General features: G+C 34.4%; 1 protein-coding gene across 4 annotated transcripts in view; it reads right to left on the bottom strand.

The window, feature by feature from the left end:
* The window catches only part of RDX (radixin), a 102,836-nt gene that overhangs the window by 12,554 nt on the left and 67,947 nt on the right, over positions 1-22,335 (bottom strand). For 2 of the 4 annotated variants that reach the window (XM_019941926.3, XM_073808231.1), the window contains exons 12-14: positions 21,513-21,605; positions 17,787-18,029; positions 14,214-16,838 (exon numbers count right to left, since the gene is read on the bottom strand). In XM_019941926.3, the coding sequence (XP_019797485.1) occupies positions 16,674-16,838; positions 17,787-18,029; positions 21,513-21,605 (501 nt within the window). In that variant the 3' untranslated portion in view covers positions 14,214-16,673. Of the gene's footprint in view, positions 1-14,213; positions 16,839-17,786; positions 18,030-21,512; positions 21,606-22,335 lie in introns of those variants that run through there. The other 2 variants (XM_019941927.3, XM_073808232.1) reach the window with 2 other exon arrangements.

The raw sequence follows: 22,335 nt of genomic DNA, 5'->3' as shown, positions 1-22,335 counted from the left end.
GTATATTATTAGTCAATGCTCATAAAATCTATAGTGTTACTCCCATTTATCAGATGAGGAAACTGATGTTCAAAATGGCTAAGTGGCTTCCTAATGTCACACATCTAAGAAAGTGGCCAGGCCACAATTCAAACCCAGATGCAATTAACTCTACATCGTGCTGCTTCACATCTATTCCAAACACTCTAAATGCCAGTCAGACTGCCTGTGTATCTAATGTGCTCTGGACCAATAAAACCTGGATCTAAGTATCTACTGTAAAAAACAAAAACAATGGCTGAAAAAGCAAGAGAATCTGGGAAAGGATCCCTGAACCCTTAGAATGCGGATAACCATGGGCTATGAAGTCTGTAATTTCACTTGACAATTTCTAAGTGTGCCTGAAAACCTATGCAGAAACAGCAGGGATCAGAACTCAGTAGCACCAAGCAGCTGAAAGAGCAACAGAGGGATGGTGAACACTACAGACTGAGGACCTAGACTTTATGAGCCTCTCTGGTACATCAGCTTAGAATTTACTGTGAATCTCAGGGAACAGGGGAAGAGAGGGAGACTGCAAACCACTAATATCAGTGTTTCTTCTATCTGATTAACATGAAATATCATTAGCACTTTGAAACTAATTAGGCTATACCCCCCAAAATATTTGGTGCCCAAGAAAATCACTTAAGAACCAAAAGTTTATAGGTACAAGAGCAATATCTGATCTGAAAAGTGAGGTGTGAAATCAAAGGACATTTTCTTAAAGTCAGAAAGAAAGATCACATAATAGGATGAATTAAGTTGATCTACCTCCTTAAAAATCAAAGAAAACTTTGATATTCTTTGAAATAATTTTCCTGTTGCTTGGTGTCATGGTCGAGTGTTTTGCAATGATCTGAGCTTGTCATTTTCCATTTTAATAAAGGTAAGCAAATGAAAACTCCACACTGAGGAAATGGTGGTACTCAAAGGAAATTAAAAACCAAAAAGCTACCAAAGTACCTTTAGAAAGGTACTGACTTTCTTCTTTTTTAAAAATAGCATTTTCTGATTATAAAATTTGAAGAAGTCAGAGAATTTTTATATACTGGCAGATCTTTTACACTTGAGCCCTCAAAAGTGAAACATTAAAGCCATTATAGCTATGTCACCTTTTAAACCTGAAATACAGAAAAATCCAATTTATGAAAAGGAAAAGTGCCCACTTTTCTTATAAAAGTGTTTCAATAAGCACATACTACTATTTAAATTTTTAAAATGTAAAAAGTGCACCTACATCATTTAAGTAAAAACTTCCTAACACAATATCTTAAACAGGATAAAACAAAAGCAGTGTTTGTTCAACAATACATGGCAGTATTGTATATAAAGCAAAGTAAAAATATAAATGTTCATCAGAAGTTAAGGGGCATCCACATAATTAAATACTGTGGTATTTTTGTACTTATATATAACGATTTCCAAAATACACCATTCAGTGCAAGAAGCACAACACTGTGTATACAGAATGCTATACCTTATGTAAACAACAATAAGTATACAACATATGCATGCTTCTACATGTACAGGTAATTTCCAGGAGGCACAAGGTGAAAAAAATAGTTACCATTGGGGAGAGCTGCAGGGCTAGAGGACAAAGCAAGGAGGCTTACTTTTTTGTGTTACCCTATTTTTATCTATTGAATTTTGTTTCATGTTCACTTATATATTTGTTAATTTTAATGATTTAACCAAGTTTTTAAAAAAATTACACTTCAGTCATAAAGTAGCTAAGTATGACCTAAAGCACCTTTAGTATTTGGCAACTTCAACACATAACATGATAATACTGGAAGCCAATGAAAAATATGCTTTTCTTAAAATAGCTATAATACCTAATTTCTAGTTTTTTAAAAACAATTTTCTTTATGCATAGCTGAAAGTTGTTTTTTTAATAAAAAAGGAGGGACTCTGGCAATAATAGTTATTTTAATGCTTAAAATAATCTCCAAAGAAAATAACCAGGTACTTCCCTGGTGGCGCAGTTGGATAAGACTCCACGCTCCCCATGCAGGGGGCCCGGGTTTGATCCCTGGTCAGGGAACTAGATACCGCATGCATGCTGCAGCTAAGAGTTTGCATGCCACAACTAAGGAGCTGGCAAGCTGCAACTAAGGAGCCATGGAGCCACAACTAAGGAGTCCGTCTGCCACAACTAAGACCCGGTGCAACCAAATAAATAAATAAATAAATATTTAAAAAAGAAAGAAAGAAAATAACCAAAGGGGAAAAGAACAATCCTTAAATATCCCAGTTTTCTGAAGCTCTGCTATGATACAAACTATTGCTATATACATTTACAAAAATCAACACAGACAATTAACCAGCGTCTGAGAAGGAAATTCTACCTGTACTGTTTGAGGTAATGGGTATCCTGATATTTACTTAAAGTAAAAAAATAATTTACAGTAAAAACATGGTAAACTTAGTGGCAAGTTAAATAAGTAATTAACAAAAGGGTTATAAGAAAACTTTAATATTAAATTACATTTCAATACTGGCTATTCTAATATAAACCATTATTGTTAAGGTTGCTTACATTCAATAAATTCTATTATAAGAAAACCAGACACGTTGATATTAAAGAAAATGCAATTCTTTAGTGGCAGAGAACCAAGTTAACATTAGCTAGCCTACCTAGTGATTAATTTATAACTTTGATGCTCCCCAGCAGCTGTAATTTTATAAATGAAGAATATATTTCCCGGCCTCATTAATCAAGTCAATATCATGCTTCTTTGTATGCTAATTAGCACCTACTAATAACCTCTCATTTTAACTCCTGAACATTTTATCTCAATTTTTCTTTTGGTTTTTACTACTTTTACTTTCTGTACCTTAATTTGAGTCCACGTCCCAAGTCCCTAACTACAATTTCCTTGACCCAGTCATAGGGTCACATCTATCTCCCATAACTCTACCAGTGCTTTGCATAAATAGCAACTGCTCTGTAAATCACTGGAAGAAGGACTGCATCTATGAATGCATATGTATGTAGGTATTAATCTTATTACTTTATGGGAAAAAATCCATAAATTCTTGTAATGCCTAAGAACTAAGGCATAATTGCTCAAAAATAAGGTAGTGGAGAACACTTTCCTACCTGTATACATCACATCAGTAATCTAGAAGACATATTGGTTTCCAGTCTTCCTAATGCTTGAGAATATTCCTAGAACATTAATGCCAATAATCTCCTCTAAAGATAAAACTATTTCTCCAATTGATATATTTTCTATACATTTTGATTCAAAGCCTTTGATATAGCCTATGTCCCCCCAATTCATTATAAACATTCTTAAAACATCAGCTTATACTGAAATGTAATGTGGCCCAGCACATTAAACTAGATTATAAATTATTCAGATGGTTAGGTTCTGGCTTCTAATTTCATGTTTTATACTGTTTGATACTCTAATTTTTACAAAATGGAGGTATTCTCTTAAGGTATTTTAAGAACACATATAAACTGCTAAATAGTAGTGATGTAATTTGATTTTGACCCTACCAACAAAAACATTTTTCATAGTTATAATCAACTACCTTTTAAAGATTTTAATATTTCTTGAAAAAAATGATAGTTTAATCAATGTAAAAGTTCTAAGAAACTAAAATGTGCTATCATGCAGTACATTTGCAAACATTAATTAAAGAATTTAAAAGAAAGTAAACAGATGTTTGATTATGATTTCCTTTTGCATACACTGATTTTGTCTTTTGATAGAAAGTACTTTTAAAACACACAAATTAAGAAGTTGCAAAATTCTACATTTAATCTACATACCAATGATAAACCACCATATTTTAAAGTTAGTGGGGAGGAAAACCATTCACCTGTAACTTAGATGACCAAATTGCTTGAGGAAAACAGGCAAAATAAGCAAAAATAAGGGGAAAAAAAAACCTAACATATCATTTGGGCATAAGCACATGAATCAAATCTAGCAAGAAAGTTAAGTTGATGAGCATAATCAAATGATTCTCAACTTTAAAAAACCTACAGAAATTTCCAAAGTAATTTGTTCAAAGCTGTCACAGCCAGTGAATAGTTAATTGTGTGTATATATTCTGAGATAATCTTCATTGAGTTGTGTTCTGATGAATATAACACCCCTTCATAATGATCTGAAAGAACTTTTTTTCCCTAACCCCTTAAAACCTATTTCAAAAAACCCTTCAAGTTTCTTCCAGTCACTACATTATTAGAATCATCTGAGAGCAAGAGGATGTTGATAGAACTGTTGTAAGCACACTCTGCAGTAATAGTTTTTCAACTATAAACAAGTATTAATAATTCAAAAGTACATGGATATTAACATTTGGTCATTACATTTTAGTGACACAATGAATCTGGAATCTAAATGTCTGTATCTGATTCCAGAGAAATGCTCTGAAACAGACAATCTAATTCAGAACTATGAAACTGCTTATAAAACTAGAGCACAATAGAGTACAACGACCTGCAATTAGAACTCAGAATCAAATCCATTTGTTCTTGGGTGTCTTTAATTTCTAGTTCTCTTTTTGTGCCACTAAAGAACGCATCCTTAAAAGGTCACGGATAAAACAGAGGTCTTAACTGTCCTCAAAAGAGGTCATTTGGAAAATAAGCAGAAGGAAAAACATTACTACATATAGTGAACATGAGAGCAAAATACATCTACATATTTCCTTTACTCAGAAGGTAGTAATATCATTCCCATGACCACAGATTTTCTTCAGGCTAATTACATTATAGCACTTTCTAGTATACTTTACATAGCAGCATGAATTTTCCTTTGGAGCAAAGTTTAGTTATTATTCCCTTTTGTAACTGCATTCCCAAAGGCACCAGATGTCTTCAAATCAAACTAAACCACCTCAGCAGAGGATTAAAGACTCCATAAATTCCTGACCCAATCTACTCTAGCTTTATCATCCTGCAGTCAATACACAGGAAATTACATTTTCTATTGTAGTCAAGACAGTGTACTTTTCATCTCTCTAGACTTCGACCATTGTACATAATCTCTCTTCTGTCTCTTTAAAAAACACAAGACTAAAAGCACAGGCATCAAAAGAAAAACAGAAAAATTAAACTTCATCAAAATTAAAAACTTGTGCATCAAAAGATACTATCAATAGAATAAAAAGGCAACTCACAGAATGGAAGAATGTTTGCAACTCACGTATCTGATAAGGGACTAACATCCATAACATACAAAGAACTCCTACAATTCAACAAAAAACAATTTAAAAATGGTCAAAACATGAATATACACTTCAGCAAATAAGATACAAATGGTGAATAAGCATATGAAAAGATGTTCAACATCAGAGAGAAATGCATCATAGGGAAATGCAAATCAAAACCAAAATGAGATACCAGTTCACCCACTTGGATGGCTATTATCAAAAACAAACAATAAAGGGACTTCCCTGGTGGTCCAGTGGTTACGACTCAGCCACTGCTGTGGCCTGGGTTCAATCACTGGTCGGGGAACTAAGATCCCACAAGTGGCACAGCCAAAAAACGAACAAACAAACAAACAAGCAAACAAAAAATAAAAATTGTTGGTGAGGATGTGGAGAAATTGGCACCCTTATGCATTGCTGGTGGGAATAATGCAGTTGCTGAGAAAGACAGTATTGACAGTTCCTCAGAAAATTAAACACAGAATTACCATATGATTCAGCAATTCCATTTCTGGGTATATACTGAAGAACTGAAAGCAGTAACTCGAACAGATACTTGTACACCAATGTACATAATAGCAGCATTGTTCACAATAGTCAAAATGTGGAAATAATCCAAATGGCCATTAACCAATGAATGGATAAAGAAAATACGGTATATACATACAACTGAATATTATTTAGCCTTAAAAAAAAAAAAAACAACTCTGATACATCCTATAATGTGGCTGAACCTGAAAAACATTATGTTACGTGAAATAAGTTTGACACAAAAGGACAAATATAGGAGTCAGTCCACTTATGTGAGGTACCTAGAATTGTCAAATTCAAAGGCACAGAAATTAGGATAGTGGTCACGAGAGACTGGGAAGAGGGAGGAATGGGGAATTAGTATTTAATGGGTACAGAGAATCTGTTTGGGATGATGAAATGTTCTGGAGACGGATAGTGGTGATGGTTGCACAACAATGTGAATATACTTAATGTCACTGAACACTTGAAAATGGCTAAAATGGTAAATCTTACATATATTTTAACACAATACAGTAATGAAGATTCAACTGAAATCTCCCAACTCCACTGAACTTCACAGTACTTGATACAGATTACTAATTACTATATACTGACTGGTTTGTCAATTGGGTATAAAATGAGTCTTTCTATAAAGTTAGAAAAACTTCTAAATTAGGCACTTTATTTTTTGGGATATCTTTAAATACTGATCAGTGTTTAAAATTTGACCTATAAAATGAAAATTAAGCAATTTATCAGAGAACAAGCATACTTGAGAAACTGCTGTGTATTCTTATTCTCTACCAGTTGCTTATTTTCCTCTATTGCTCTTTATGTTGTAGTAGTCTCCTTCATGACACAGTGTATCATTTTATCCAAATCAGCTAAAATTTAAAAGCAAATAATTACATAAATGGAATGATGGCATATAAGACTCAAATGCTAGATCTGAATAACAAAGACTTTTCAGTATAAACAAAAGGAAAGGGAGGGAGAAGGTAGTACTGCTTTAAGAGTCTAAGACATACTTGCATTTCTAGGTCTAAAACAAAGGGAAAACATTTTAATTTAACTTGCAAAAAGTTAAGAACTATCACGCATACATTGTAACACAGCACAAGAAGAATTTGATATAACAAATCCACATTTTATCAAAAGGAATTTTTCCAAGGATTATTACATAAATCTCAGAAATTCTGATCCCATGTTACCAAGATGTACATTTAGCTATATAGACTTATTAAAGATAAACTAAAACCAGTAAACTACTTTTAGGAGCAAACTAACTGACATGCATAATTACCAAAGTGAACCTAAATTTTAAAAATGTTCATTAAATATAAGTGAATAATTAAAACAGAGTAATAAATTACAAGGATGGAAGCAACTGACTAGATACAAGCACAGAGGAATCTGGGCATACAAATAACATGAGTCAACAAAATGTGTTGCCATCTTAAAAGAAATCTAGTATTGTAACAGATTATTGCAAATGATCCAAGAAATAAGATAAATATTTGAAGTTTCACTTTTTAAGATAGTCCAAAACAAAGGGTCACTGTCATTCTAATCTTGCTTCTATATCCTAGAATATAGAACATACTTAATAAAAGTGTATTGGCTAAATGACGGTCATTAAATAAGAACCTGGAACCATTAGTAGCTAGGGAACTCAAGCCAAATATAAACCTGAATTTAAAAGATGTGCCATGGGGTAATTAATTATCTTAGTCACAATCATTAACCTTAAAATTCTGTGAGGAATAATGATGGATAGATACTTCAACTCCTAAAGCAGCATATGTAACCTCAAATCAGAAAACTCTTATCACAGTTTAAGAGAGGTTGAAGTATTGAGGCAACAAAGCAAAAAGTCATCATCTTTCCAGAGGGAAAACGGCAGCTCTTAAAATCACTAAAGATAGAGATATTAAGAAATAGGTCCAGGAGGGCAGACAGCAGAAGCAAGAAGAACTACAATCCTGCAGCCTGTGGAACAAAAACCATATTCACAGAAAGATAGACAAGATGAAAAGGCAGAGGGCTATGTACCAGATGAAGGAACAAGATAAAACCCCAGAAAAACAACTAAATGAAGCGGAGATAGGCAACCTTCCAGAAAAATAATTCAAAATAATAATAGTGAAGATGATCCAGGAAGAAGAATGGAGGCAAAGATTGAGAAGATGCAAGAAATATTTAACAAAGACCTAGAAGAATTAAAGAACAAACAGAGGTGAACAACACAAAAACTGAAATGAAAACTACACTAGAAGGAATCAATAGCAGAATAACTGAGGCAGAAGAACAGATAAGTGACCTGGAAGACAGAATGGTGGAATTCACTGCTGTGGAACAGAATAAAGAAAAAAGAATGAAAAAAAAAAAATGAAGACAGTCTAAGAGACCTTTGGGACAACATTAAACACAACAACATTCGCATTATAGGGGTCCCAGAAGAAGAGAGAGAGAAATGACCTGAGAAAATATTTTAAGAGATTACAGTTGAAAACTTCCCTAACATGGGAAATGAAATAACCACCCAAGTTCAGGAAGCAGTGAGTCCCATACAGGATAAACCCAAGGAGAAACACGCTGAGACACATAGTAATCAAACTGTCAAAAATTAAAGACAAATTATTGAAAGCAGCAAGGGAAAAACGACAAATAACATACAAAGGAACTCCCATAAGGTTAACAGCTGATGTCTCACCAGAAACTCTACAAGCCAGAAGGGAGTGGCATGATATACTTAAAGTGATGAAAGGGAAGAACCTACAACCAAGATTACTCTACCCAGGAAGGATCTCATTCAGATTTGATGGAGAAATCTAAAGCTTTACAGACAAGCAAAAGCTAAGAGAATTCAGCACCACCAAACCAGCTCTACAACAAATGCTAAAGGAACTTCTCTAAGTGGGAAACACAAGAGAAGAAAAGGACTTACAAAAACAAACCCAAGGGCTTCCCTGGTGGCGCAGTGGTTGAGAGTCCGCCTGCCGATGCAGGGGACACGGGTTCGTGCCCTGGTCCGGGAAGATCCCACATGCCGCGGAGCGGCTGGGCCCGTGGGCCATGGCCGCTGGGCCTGTGCATCCGGAGCCTGTGCCCCGCGACGGGAGAGGCCACAGCAGTGAGAGGCCCGCATACTGCAAAAAAAAAAAAAAAAACAAAAAAACCCAAAACAATTAAGAAAATGGTCATAGGAACATACATATCGATAATTACCTTAAACGTGAATGGATTAAATGCTCCAACCAAAAGACACAGCCTTACTGAATGGATACAAAAACAAGACCCATATATATACTGTCTACAAGAGACCCAAAACAGACTGAAAGTGAGGGGATGGAAAAAGATATTCCATGCAAATGGAAAGCAAAAGAAAGCTGGAGTAGCAGTACTCATATCAGATAAAATAGACTTTAAAATAAAGAATGTTAAAAGAGACAAGGAAGGACACTACACAATGATCAAGGGATCAATCCAAGAAGACATAAAAATTACAAATATATATGCACCCAACACAGGAGCACCTCAATACAAAGGCAACTGCTAACAGCTCTAAAAGAGGAAATCGACAGTAACATAGTAATAGTGGGGGACTTTAACACCTCACTTACAACAATGGACAGATCATCCAAAATGAAAATAAATAAGGAAACAGAAGCTTTAAATGACACAATAGACAAGACAGATTTAACTGATATTTATAGGACATTCCATCCCAAAACAGATTACACTTTTTCTCAAGTGCGAAAGGAACATTCTCCAAGATCGATCACATCTTGCATCACAAATCAAGCCTCAGTAAATTTAAGAATTTTGAAATCTTATCAAGCATGTTACTAACTACAACTCTATGAGATTAGAAATCAATTACACGGAAAAAAACGTAAAAAACGTAAAAAACTCAAACACATGGAGGCTAAACAATATGTTACTAAATAACCAAGAGATCACAGAAGAAATCAAAGAGGAAATCAAAAAATACCTAGAGACAAATGACAATGAAAACACGACGATCCAAAACCTATAGAATGCAGCAAAAGAGGGAAGTTTATAGCTATACAAGCCTACCTCAAGAAATAAGGAAAATCTCAAATGAACAATCTAACATTACACCTAAAGGAACTAGAGAAAGAACAAACAAAACCCAAAGTTAGCAGAAAGAAAGAAGTCATAAAGATCAGAGCAGAAATAAATCAAATAGAAACAAAGAAAACAACAGCAAAGATCAATAAAACTAAAAGCTGGTTCTTTGAGAAGATAAACAAAATTGATAAACCCTTAGCCAGACTCATCAAGAAAGAGGGAGAGGACTCAAATCAATAAAATTAGAAATGAAAAAGAAGTTACAACAGACACTGCAGAAATACAAAGCATCCTAAGAGACTACCACAAGCAACTCTATGCCAATAAAATGGACAACCTGGAAGAAATGGACAAATTCGTAGAAACGTATAACCTTACAAGACTGAACCAGGAAGAAACAGAAAATATGAACAGACCAATCACAAGTAATGAAATTGAAACTGTGATTAAAAATCTTCCAACAAACAAAAGTCCAGGACCAGATGGCTTCACAAGTGAATTCTATCAAACATTTAGAGAAGAGCTAACACCCATCCTTCTCAAACTCTTCCAAAAAATTGCAGAGGAGGGAACACTCCCAAACTCGTTCTATGAGGCCACCATCACCCTGATCCCAAAACCAGACAAAGATACTACAAAAAAAGAAAACTACAGACCAATATCACTGATGAATATAGTTGCAAAAATCCTCAACAAAATACTAGCAAGCAGAATCCAACAACACACTAAAAGGATCATACACCATGATCAAGTGGGATTTATCCCAGGTATACAAGGAGTCTTCAATATATGCAAATCAATCAATGTGATACACCATATTAACAAACTGAAGAAGAAAAAACATATGATCATCTCAATAGATGCAGAAAAAGCTTTTGACAAAATTCAACACCCATTTATGATAAAAACTCTCCAGAAAGTGGGCATAGAGGGAACCTACCTCAACATAATAAAGGCCAATACGACAAACCCACAGCAAACATTCTCAATGGTGAAAAACAGAAAGCATTTCCTCTAAGATCAGGAACACGACAAGGATGTCCACTCTCACCACTCTTATTCAACATAGTTTTGGAAGTCCTAGCCACAGAAATCAGAGAAGAAAAAGAAATAAAAGGAATACAAATTGGAAAAAAAGAAGTAAAGCTGTCTCTGTTTGCAGATGACATGATACTATACTTAGAGAATCCTAAAGGTGCCACCAGAAAACTACTAGAGCTAATCAATGAATTTGGTAAAGTTGCAGGATACAAAATTAATGCTCAGAAATCTCTTGCACTCCTATACACTAATGATGAAAAATCTGAAAGAGAAATTAAGGAGATACTCCCATTTACCACTGCAACAAAAAGAATAAAATACCTAGGAATAAACCTACCTAGGGAGACAAAAGACCTGTATGCAGAAAACTATAAGACACTGATGAAAGAAATTAAAGACAATACCAACAGATGGAGAGATATACCATGTTCTTGGACTGGAAGAACCAATATTGTGAAAATGACTATACCACCCAAAGCAATCCCCAGATTCAATGCAATCCCTATAATATTACCAATGGCATTTTTTACGGAACTAGAACCAAAAATCTTAAAATTTGTACGGAGACACAAAAGACCCCGAATAGCCAAAGCAGTCTTGAGGGAAAAAAGCGGAGCTGGAAGAATCAGACTCTCTGACTACAGACTATACTACAAAGCTACAGTAATCAAGACAATATGGTACTGGCACAAAAACAGAAACACAGATCAATGGAACAAGATGGAAAGCCCAGAGATAAACCCACACACCTATGGTCAACTAGTCTATGACAACGGAGGCAAGGATATACAGTGGAGAACAGACAGTCCCTTCAATAAGTGGTGCTGGGAAAACTGGACAGCTACATGTAAAAGAATGAAATTAGAACACACCCTAACACCATACACAAAAATAAACTCAAAATGGATTAGAGACCTAAATTAAGACCGGACACTATACAACTCTTAGAGGAAAACATAGGAAGAACACTCTCTGACATAAATCACAGCAAGATCTTTTTTGATCCACCTCCTAGAGTAATGGAAATTAAAAAAAAAAGCAAATGGGACCTAATAAAACTTCAAAGCTCTTGCACAGCAAAGGAAACCATTAACAAGACGAAAAGACAACCCTCAGAATGGGAGAAAATATTTGCAAATGAATCAACAGACAAAAGATTATCCTCCAAGATATATAAACAGCTCATGCAGCTCAATATTAAAAAAACAAACAACCCAATCAAAAAATGGGCAGAAGACCTAAATAGACACTTCTCCAAAGAAAAGAAAAAGATGGCCAAGAAGCACATGAAAAGCTGCTCAACATCACTACTTATTAGAGAAATGCAAGTCAAAACTACAATGAGGTATCACCTCACACCAGTTAGAATGGGCATCATCAGAAAATCTACAAACAACAAATGCTGGAGAGGGTGTGGAGAAATGGGAACCCTCTTGCACTGTTGGTGGGAATGTAAATTGATATAGCCACTACGGAGAACAGTATGGAGGTTCCTTAAAAAACTAAAAATAGGATTACTATATGATCCAGCAATCCCACTACTGGGCATATACCCAGAGAAAACCATAATTCAAAAAGACACATGCACCCCAATGTTCACTGCAGCACTATTTACAATAGCCAGGTCATGGAAGCAACCTAAATGCCCAGCGACAGATAAATGGATAAAGAAGATGTGGCACATATATACAATGGAATATTACTCAGCCATAAAAAGGAACGAAATTGGGTCATTTGTTGAGACGTGGATGGATCTAGAGACTGTAATAAAGAGAGTGAAGTAAGTTAGAAAGAGAAAAACAAATACTGTATATTACCGCATGTATGTGGAACCTAGAAAAATGGTACAGATGAACCAGTTTTCGGGGCAGAAGCTGAGACACAGATATAGAGAACAATTCTATGGACACCAACGGGGGAAAGCCGCAGGGGGGTGGGGATGGTGGTGTGATGAATTGGGCTATTGGGATTGACATGTATACACAGATGTGTATAAAATTGATGACTAATAAGAACCTGCTGTATAAAAAAATAAAATTAAATTTAAAAAAAGATAGGTCCAGTAGGAAAAAGTGGGAATTAAGATTATTTAATTGGAAAAGCCACGGAAGGGAGGGTGATAAGCTTCAATATACGAAACACGATCGTGAGCCAAGTTTTCCTTGCGAACAGTGTAGAATGTGAGGAGTCATACTGCCTTGACATTTTATGAAGTTATCATATCTGCTGAATCACTGTGCTTTTGAAATGTACTAGAATATTGTCATTCTACATGATAAACCACATTAGAATATTTAATAGATTATCTCCTAGTTAAAAAAAGAATGAAGTACAGAATAAGAAAAGCTAAAGTTCTGTTCATTTAGAACAAACTTAAAGAAAAGAGGACTGTCTACCAGTGTAGTTCCATATTTAAACGTTTCCCCTTATTCTTATTAAATACATCTAAGCTTGGGTTTACTAATCAGTTCACTAAATTAATTCTAAAGGCAGTAATTCCTATACTTCAGTTTTAAGTTTTAGATTTTAAAAGACTATTTTCATTATGCATACATAAAATGGGATACTGTGGGATCTAAAAAATCTTTTATCTTCAATTCTAAAAATATCACCAATCAACAGGTAATAAGAACTGAGACAGAAAGTGATGTGCATTTTTTTTTAATCACAGCACTAACATTGGAACTCTTTCCAATGATAACCAGGAGTGAGTTCCAATACAGTGTAAGATATAACTTTCTAAGTGCTAATTCTAGTTCTTAAAAAAAGAACTCTAATTAGACATAAAGCAAAATATTATACTACGGAATTCCCTTTTCTTTTCTAACAGGACCAGAATAAAGAGATCACCACCTGTCTTTGAGAATAGAAATAATAAAGTGACAGTTCAATATTACTGTAAACTGAGAAGACAACTGGCTTTTACTATGCTTAAAACAGATTTATCACTTGTTATTTAAGAAGAATAATCTTTATAATAAAATTTAGTAAGAAGCACTTAGTATACAGTTCTTTAAAGAACATTAGCATTTTAATAGTGAGATTAATCAAGGACAATGAAACTGCTTCTTCCTTAGGAAAACTAAACACTATACAAGAAAAGCAATGACTAGAAATCTTAAATGATTTTCTATTATGAAAAGAGTCAATTTAATTTAATGATTTAACTTTTCTGGAGAATTATCACTATTACTTCCATACCAAAAGAGATATATAATTTGGGGGAACGAGTAAATGTATGAGGATTCTGAATTTTTTCCTATCCACTTGTTTTTAAGATGTAATGATTTATGGATCTAATAGAGATTATAATATTCAGGAAATATACAAGAAATCCATGTTAAATAACAACAGTGAAGCATGAAACATGAGCTTTTGTCACTTTATTGTTAACCAATGAATGTTATCCAAAATTATAGATGTAACTTAATTGTACAACACAAAATTATGCTAATAGTATAAGCCTGCTGGAATTTACCAAATACTCATTATTTTTACATTGCTATATGAACATGTGCTTCTCAAATGCTAATAATAAAAGTTATAATTGGTTTAATGAAAACCCATATTGCAAATAGTTGTTCCTGTTTAGAAAAATTCACACAGCTTTAAAAATGGATTAAATCCATTTTAATTCTAATCTACAAATAGATTATAAACAGCAAATATAACTGGTAATTTTTCAACACTGATATCAAACTGATGTAGGAATGGTAGTGCACACAATTCAAAATGAAGCAAATTAACAAAAATCCAATAAAAATCCAAGTTTTCACCTATTATGGCAATTACTTTAATGCTCTGGAAGAGTGAACACATGCTTTAAACCATGAATAGTAAGGCTTATCATCTGTTCCTCTAATGTGCTGCAAGGAGAAATGTCCTCTTCCACAGTGTTTTGAAGCATGTGCACAACCACCGTACAACAGTCACTTCAAGGTTAACCAGTTACCTTTTGTCCTACTAAATCCAAAAAATATATTAAATGCAACCTTTCCTTTTCATAATGTCTGCCCAGATTAATCCTTTTAAAGTCAGCAAAATCAAAAAAGCACAGAGATATTTTCAGACACAACTTGAATCTATTGTGCATGAAAAATGTCTAAGAAAATGGCAATTTTAATAGATAAATGTAAATTTGAATGCATAATACCAAATGGAAAGTAGCTGAACCACACAGAGAAAACAAGGCTTTCCTTATCTCCAAATCTAAATGTTTTATAATAAAGAAAATGTTAGAACCTGTGAATATTGAACATCTTTCAAACTAGAAAGATTTCTTTGTAAAACATAACTGAAATTAATATAACCTATAAAATTATAATTTCTAAAATAGAATTAACTAACCAAATTTAAGTATTTTTAGTTAGATTGAAAAAAATAAGCACAATGATTTAGAAACCAAATATGCTAAAATGATTATGTAATAATTACATCAAGAAATGAAGGTACAAACATTCGTCGTCATATGCTACAAGGGCAATCTCTCTCTCTCTCTCAAACACACACACACACACACACACACACACACACACACACACACACACACACACACACACACACACACACACACTTCCTTAGACATACAACACCCCTCCAGGAAGATAGTATACCAGTGAGTGCTAACAATTTTAATACAAATCAGAGTCCCACAGTTCAGTTCAACAAAAAGGCAGTTAAAATTTAGCACTCTAAGATATTCTGAAGGAAAAGGAGATCTCAAAAATATTCCTTCATGATTGACAGTATCACTATGTATTATAAAACATATAGCTTACACACTTCACTGTGTTTGAACGACCAGTCATCACAGGTATAGTAGTGAGGTAGTATTACTGTCCCCTCCTCGGGACTGCTGTTTTCATATGCTGCCCTTCTAGCAAGGTCCAGGGTTTTATTAATGATGATAATCAATTACCAACAAATGTGCTTTTTCTTTTATTAAACATCTGTTTTTCTAAATCAATCTATGAAAGAATCTTTCAGAGACAACTGTTATTTGCAGTAGTGTTTCATCAGTAAACTTTCCTAGGGAACTACTTACTACCTGCTGTCTATACCTTTGTAAGATCAGTGGGCAAAGAAAACCAAATGATGACAGGAGATGAAACACCAATCAATTCAGCTGTCAAAGATGACCGTAATTAAGTAAGCAAATAACAAATATCCAATAATGTTATTAAATTGGGATTTAAAAAATTAACCACTAGCTGTACACTATACTGTTAAACATTCTAATCCTTTTCATGATTCATAGCCATCTTCTACACAATGATGAAAGACTGTCCACCCTGCCACCTATGCTCATTTTAATCACTGCCAATGATCTGTATAGTGGCAGCGCTATGGTTACAGGGCACATCAAGGTATGAGAAGTACACACTGAGGAAACATGAATGAGAGAGAATGTGGAAATACATGCAGCTAAAATATGGAAGAAGAAAAAACAGAGTGCCCTACCTAAACACTCATTAAGTCACCACCATCCTTTAAAATGTACAAAGTGCTTAAATCATACATACACATTTGTCAGACATGATAATTAGTGTTAATCTTCAACAGAAAAAAAAAATGGAAAATGAAAAATGTGAAAAAGGAGGTGATGGAACACTGTTCTCCATTCCTTGGCCCAAAAGAAAAAGAAAACCAAGCATGATATCACACTGCCTTAATGTTGAAAAGCTCCCCTTAAATGTCTTTTAGCTACCACAGTCAAACTGGTTTAAGTGCTTTGGCAAGGTGAGATGCATTCCATCACATCTGCAAAGGCCTGCTTTTCTCTGTTGGTGGTTCAGCTTATGAAGAACATGTATGCAAAATAACAGCTCTCACATTGCTTCAAACTCATCAATACGTTGCTTTGTATTGCCTTGCCGAATCTGTCGCAGAGTCTTGTACTTATCACGGCCTGCTTTAACATTCTCAGCATGAAGAACATCATTTTGTGTTTTCTTGGTTTCATCTCTGGCTTGGGCTAATTCTGAACTTAATGCCTATGTTTAAAAAATAAAAAGTATGACCATTATTAACTTTTTTTTTAGATTTTAAAAACCTATGAAAGAGGTTTAAAGACACAAAATACAAATATAACAGATCTCTGACTTTTTAGTATATTAAAATTTCCACTGCGAAATCTTTTTCTTTAAAGTGTTTACGTTTGTTGTACTTTTAGTAGTGGTGGGGGGTAGTGGTTAGAGAGGAATACCCATGGCCTTTCATTTCTACACTCCGCAACCATGATGAGTTTGTGTATTATTCTAAATTTCCTTGAACTTTCTCATCTAATACTTGAAATGACTTACAAAAGGTTCAATATAGCTGTTATTGAATGTTACTGTAAGTTATAAATTCTATACCATGAGAGAAGTTTTCTCCAAAAGTCTTAATACATTTATTACAATTATCACCCCATTTTATTAATATTTAAAGATTTCATGAATTTAAAAATTAGAGAACTGATTCTATTAAGTTCTCTAATAGGTGTAACATTAAAATTTACTATTTTAATCTAATTATGTACATTTAATATACTGACCTTTTGCCATTACAAAATCTCAACAAAAAAAATCAGATTATGTAATGTCATACAGGTAGTCTATTAAATTATCATTTCTTTTTAATGTATACTGTTTAAAAAAGAAATTTGTTTTTTAAACAGTATTTTATGTTCTACTTTTAACATGGCTCAAGTTATAATTAAATAATAGCTTACTAATTAAGGCTTCATTACACAAGGCTAACAAACATCTGGTGACAGGGACATACAACAGAAAACATGAAATAACGTGACTGTAGGCCAAGTACTTACAAACCAATCACAAGGCCAGCTAGAGGTAAAGGCTTCCAAAAATCAAATGTTTCTTTTTTAATAAGTTTGTCTTAACAAATGGGGAAAATGCAAATTATATTTAAATGTGCATACAACTGCAAATTTTAAATACCTGGAGTTGTTTTTTAACACGCTCATTTTTTTGCATTTCTGTTATACGTTCCTCCTCACTTCTATGGTTCATTACCCCATCATTTGATAATTCAGCACTAGCCTCAGCATTATTCTCATCATGTTCATCATGTTCATTTTCTGTTGGAGGAATGACTGGTGGTGGTGGAGGTGGAGGAGGGGCAGACATCACAGTCTTTAACTCTTCTTTGGTCTTTTCCAAGTCTTCCTGGGCTGCAAAAGCCTGAACATAAAAAATAAGTTTATCAGCAAGTTACTTTGAAAATTGGTAATTAAAAGAATCAAGTTATCCTGGGACTTCCCTGGCGGTCCAGTGGTTAAGACTTCGCCTTCCAATACAGGGGGTGCGGGTTCGATCCCTGGTCAGGGAGCTAAGATCCCACATGCCTCGTGGCCAAAAAGCCAAAACAGAAGCAATATTGTAACAAATTCTATAAAGACTTTAAAAATGGTCCACATCAAAAAAAAAAATCAAGTTATTATCCTTTCTTTCTAATATAAACTATATTTCAGGGTAATGAAAACAGGCCCTATTGATAAAAGCTTATTACATGACAGAATTAAAGACACCACTGTGCAAAACCCTAATAAAATTATTAATTCTGGCAAGGATTATCAACTGTTGCTAAAATTGTTATACAAATAGTTGATGAGAAAACGGATATAAGTATAATGCCAAAGAATTCCACATCGAATAGATTACGTTTTAGCAACGATAAAATATAACCAGACAATGGAGGAAACAGACTGTTATTACTCTAGTCCAACGATCAATTAAAACAACTAATGGTGGGTTAATCAGATATTAAATGTCTTCTGATATAATATAACAGGAAGTATCCAACGTCACCAATTATCTGAGTAATTCTATTGTGCTGGTTTGTCTGGAAAAGTACTGCTTTACACTGTTGTCCTGGTGTAATTATTAACAACACCCCCTTTCACTCTCAAAAGTGTTCTAGTTTGGATGATAAATTATCTGAAAGTCTCACCTATGAGGCATCATAGCCAGAAATTTTTAACTTGAATCCTTCAAACTTTTAGGTTTATCTTCCAGCTTACAAGAAATATTGATGATAAAAAGACAAGCTGAATGACACCATAAGAAAGGAATTAGACAAATACAGGAGGAGGGACAATCTGTGGGTCCTTTTAATAAACCAATATCATAAAAAAAAGAACTGTCCTACTTTAAAAGAGACTTAGAGCAAACAGATGCAATGCAAAGTCCTACTCTGGACACTGGCCTGGCAAATTAGCTATAAAAGACTTTTTGGTTCAATTCTGAATATAGTCTGCCCAGAAATAAACCCACACATATATGGTTAATTAACTTACAACAAAGCAGCCAAGAATATAGGTTGGGGAAAGGACAGTCTCTGCAATAAGTGGTGCTAGGAAAACTAGAGAGCCACATGCAAAAGAATGAAATAGCCAAGATATATATGGAAGCACCCTAAGTGTCCATCAATAGATGAACAGATTAAAAAAAGTGGTATAAATATTAATATATAGTAAAATACTATTCCACTATAAAAAAGGAATTTTTTTAAAGATTTTTTTTTTGATGTGGACCATTTTTAAAGTCTTTATTGAATATGTTACTACAATATTGCCTCTGCTTTTTTATGTTTTAGTTTTCTGGCCCCAAGGCATGCGGGACCTTAGCTCCCCAACCAGGGATTGAATATGCACCTCCTGCATTGGAAGGCGAAGTCTTAACCACTGGACCACCAGAGAAGTCCCAGGAAATCTTGCCATTTGCAACAACATGGATGGACCTTGAGGGTATCATGCCAAGTGAAATAAGTCAGACAGAGAAAGACAAATTACCATATGATCTCGCTTATATATAGAATCTAAAAATCAACCAACCAACCAACCAAACAAACAAAAAAAACGAGCTTATGGATACAGAGAACAGACTGATGGTTACCAGAGGCATAAATGGAAGAGGAATTGGAGAAGGGAGTTAAAAAGTACAAACTCCCAGCTATAAAATAAATGAGTCATGGGGACATAATGTACAGCATACGGACTACAGTTAATAATACTATATTCTATATTTCAAAATTGCTAAGAAAGTAAATCTGAAAAGTTTACATAACAAGAAAAAAATTTCTGTAGCTATATATGGAGATGGATGTTAACTACACTTACTGTGATGATCGCTTCACAATAGATACAAATATTGAATCATCATGCTGTACACCTAAAAATACATTATATGTCAATTATATCTAAATGAAAAAATTTTGAATATAGTCTAATATTAGATGAGATGAAAACTGACTAAAACAGAACAATATGTACAGTATGATCTCACTCTGGACATATAAATGTGTATGTATACACATATGCAAATAGGAAAAGATCCTGGAAGGATATGCACTACAGTGTTAAAATAGTGATCCCAGTTAGCAAGAATGTGATTTTTCTTTTGCATGCATTTTCTAATTTCTACAATTCACAGGATGTGCCTCTGTGATATGTTATTTTTATAAGTTTATGTGTCCCTGACGTTCATAAATCATCCCTAAAAGGGAGCTATACAATTCTAATAAAGAAAGTAGTGTTAACAAAAAAGTTAAGTGTTTTTCTTTTTGTAGAGTTCCATTGACATATACATATATACATAACTCTCAATACCAAAAACTTCCCTATGAAATCCGAAGTGCTACAAAGAAAATTTAAGAGGGAAACAAAACTGCTTTCTGTAATAAGTACATTTTGTCGGAGAAAAATCAGAGAACTATATACCTTTGAGTGTAAAAATTGTTATTATTATAGTTCCATTTAAGAGTTAACATTAAAGTTTGAATTAAATTCTCATTATCTTATATTCCCTACCCCTCCAAATAAAGCCTAATTTTTCACTTTTATGCCATTTCAGACAACAGTGGTTTCATCTACTTAGGAACTCAGAAATCTCAGTATCATCTTCATTGCATTCTTCTAATTCAACTTTACATCCAATCATTTGGTTGCCATGCCCCTTTGAGTCTACCACAAAATGTCCTTCAATAATTCCTGTTCCTCTTTTTTCTCAATGCCACATCCTTAGTGTGAGTCATTAGCTCTTAAGTAATCCTGCCCACTATCCCAATCCATCCTTCATGCTGATTACTAAGCTGTTTTTATAAAACCATGCTTGATCATGTTACAATCCTGTTTTGAAATCTTCAGAGCCCAACGTCTACAGATATTTCTCAGCATCTTGCCTTAGCAGGGCATTTATTTAAAGCCTTTCACAACTTAATTCCCTCTCTAACTTTCTAGCCACAACTCTCAAAATTTCTGAAAACAGACCCTAAGTTTTGCTCACTTACTAGTTGACCTCAAATCTGTCATGTGCTTTTATACTTCTTATGCTCATTCAATTCCCTCGATCTGGAATGACTTCCTCTTCAGTCTCCATCTTTTCTACCCCCAAATTGAATGTATTATTCAAGAGCCGGCTTAAATTTATAAGGGTTTCCCCAACACCTGCCTCATTCCCTCAGAAATTAAATATTTCTTCTGTGTTCCCAAAGTACTTAGCTTATTATCACTAGATTAGTATTTACTACAGTACATACACATTCATACAGAGGTACCTCTCCCCCTCTAAATCATGACAGCAACTTATATTTATCTCTATAATTTCCACATATGGCTGGGTACAAAATAGATGTTCAATAATTTATAGTGATGAACAAATGATTACTTTGTGTTGCCACTCAGTAGCTTCCTCCTCCTTTTTTTTCTTGGCTTCTTCTAGAAGCGCAATCTTGGCAGTGAATTCGGCAAGTTCTGCTGCCTAAAATAAACAAAACAATTACAAATACTAAAAAGTAATATATTTTCAGTCATTTATATTAAGTCAAAAAAGCTTTAATGTACATGGACTGGTTTTTTTGGTCATGCCGTGCAGCTTCTGAGATCTTACTTCCCCGACCAGGGATCAAACCTGTGCCCCCTGCAGTGGAAGCTCAGAGTCCTAACCACTGGACCGCCAGGGAATTCCCACACGGACTGTGTTATATGTTTTTCATAGACAGTCTTCTGTTTAAAAAAAGGAACTATTTCTTTAAGAGCATAAATATCTTACTTGTACTAGGTATAATGAGCTAATGAGACAAAGTGAAAAAAATTTTATTATTCTATATACACGTAGTTATTCCTGTTTTCATAGCAGGAACCTAGGAGCTATTTTTAAACTTTCATCAATAAACTATCTCTTAGGGGCTTCCCTGGTGGCGCAGTGGTTGAGAGTCCGCCTGCCGATGCAGGGGACACGGGTTCGTGCCCCAGTCCGGGAAGATCCCACATGCCGCGGAGCAGCTGGGCCTGTGAGCCATGGCCGCTGAGCCTGCGCGTCCGGAGTCTGTGCTCCGCAACGGGAGAGGCCACAACAGTGAGAGGCCCGCGTACCACACAAAAAATAAAATAAAATAAAATAAACTATCTGTTAAAGCCTACAGAAGGAAAAAGAATTCTATTTACATAACACTTTATAATTTAAACAGCACTTTCTTAATTCCCCAACA

The sequence above is a fragment of the Tursiops truncatus genome, chromosome 8 (assembly GCF_011762595.2).
Source record: "Tursiops truncatus isolate mTurTru1 chromosome 8, mTurTru1.mat.Y, whole genome shotgun sequence".
Classification (NCBI taxonomy): Eukaryota; Metazoa; Chordata; class Mammalia; order Artiodactyla; family Delphinidae; genus Tursiops; species Tursiops truncatus.
Note: the sequence above shows the minus strand (reverse complement) of the source record. Positions and strands in the feature narration are given on the sequence as shown.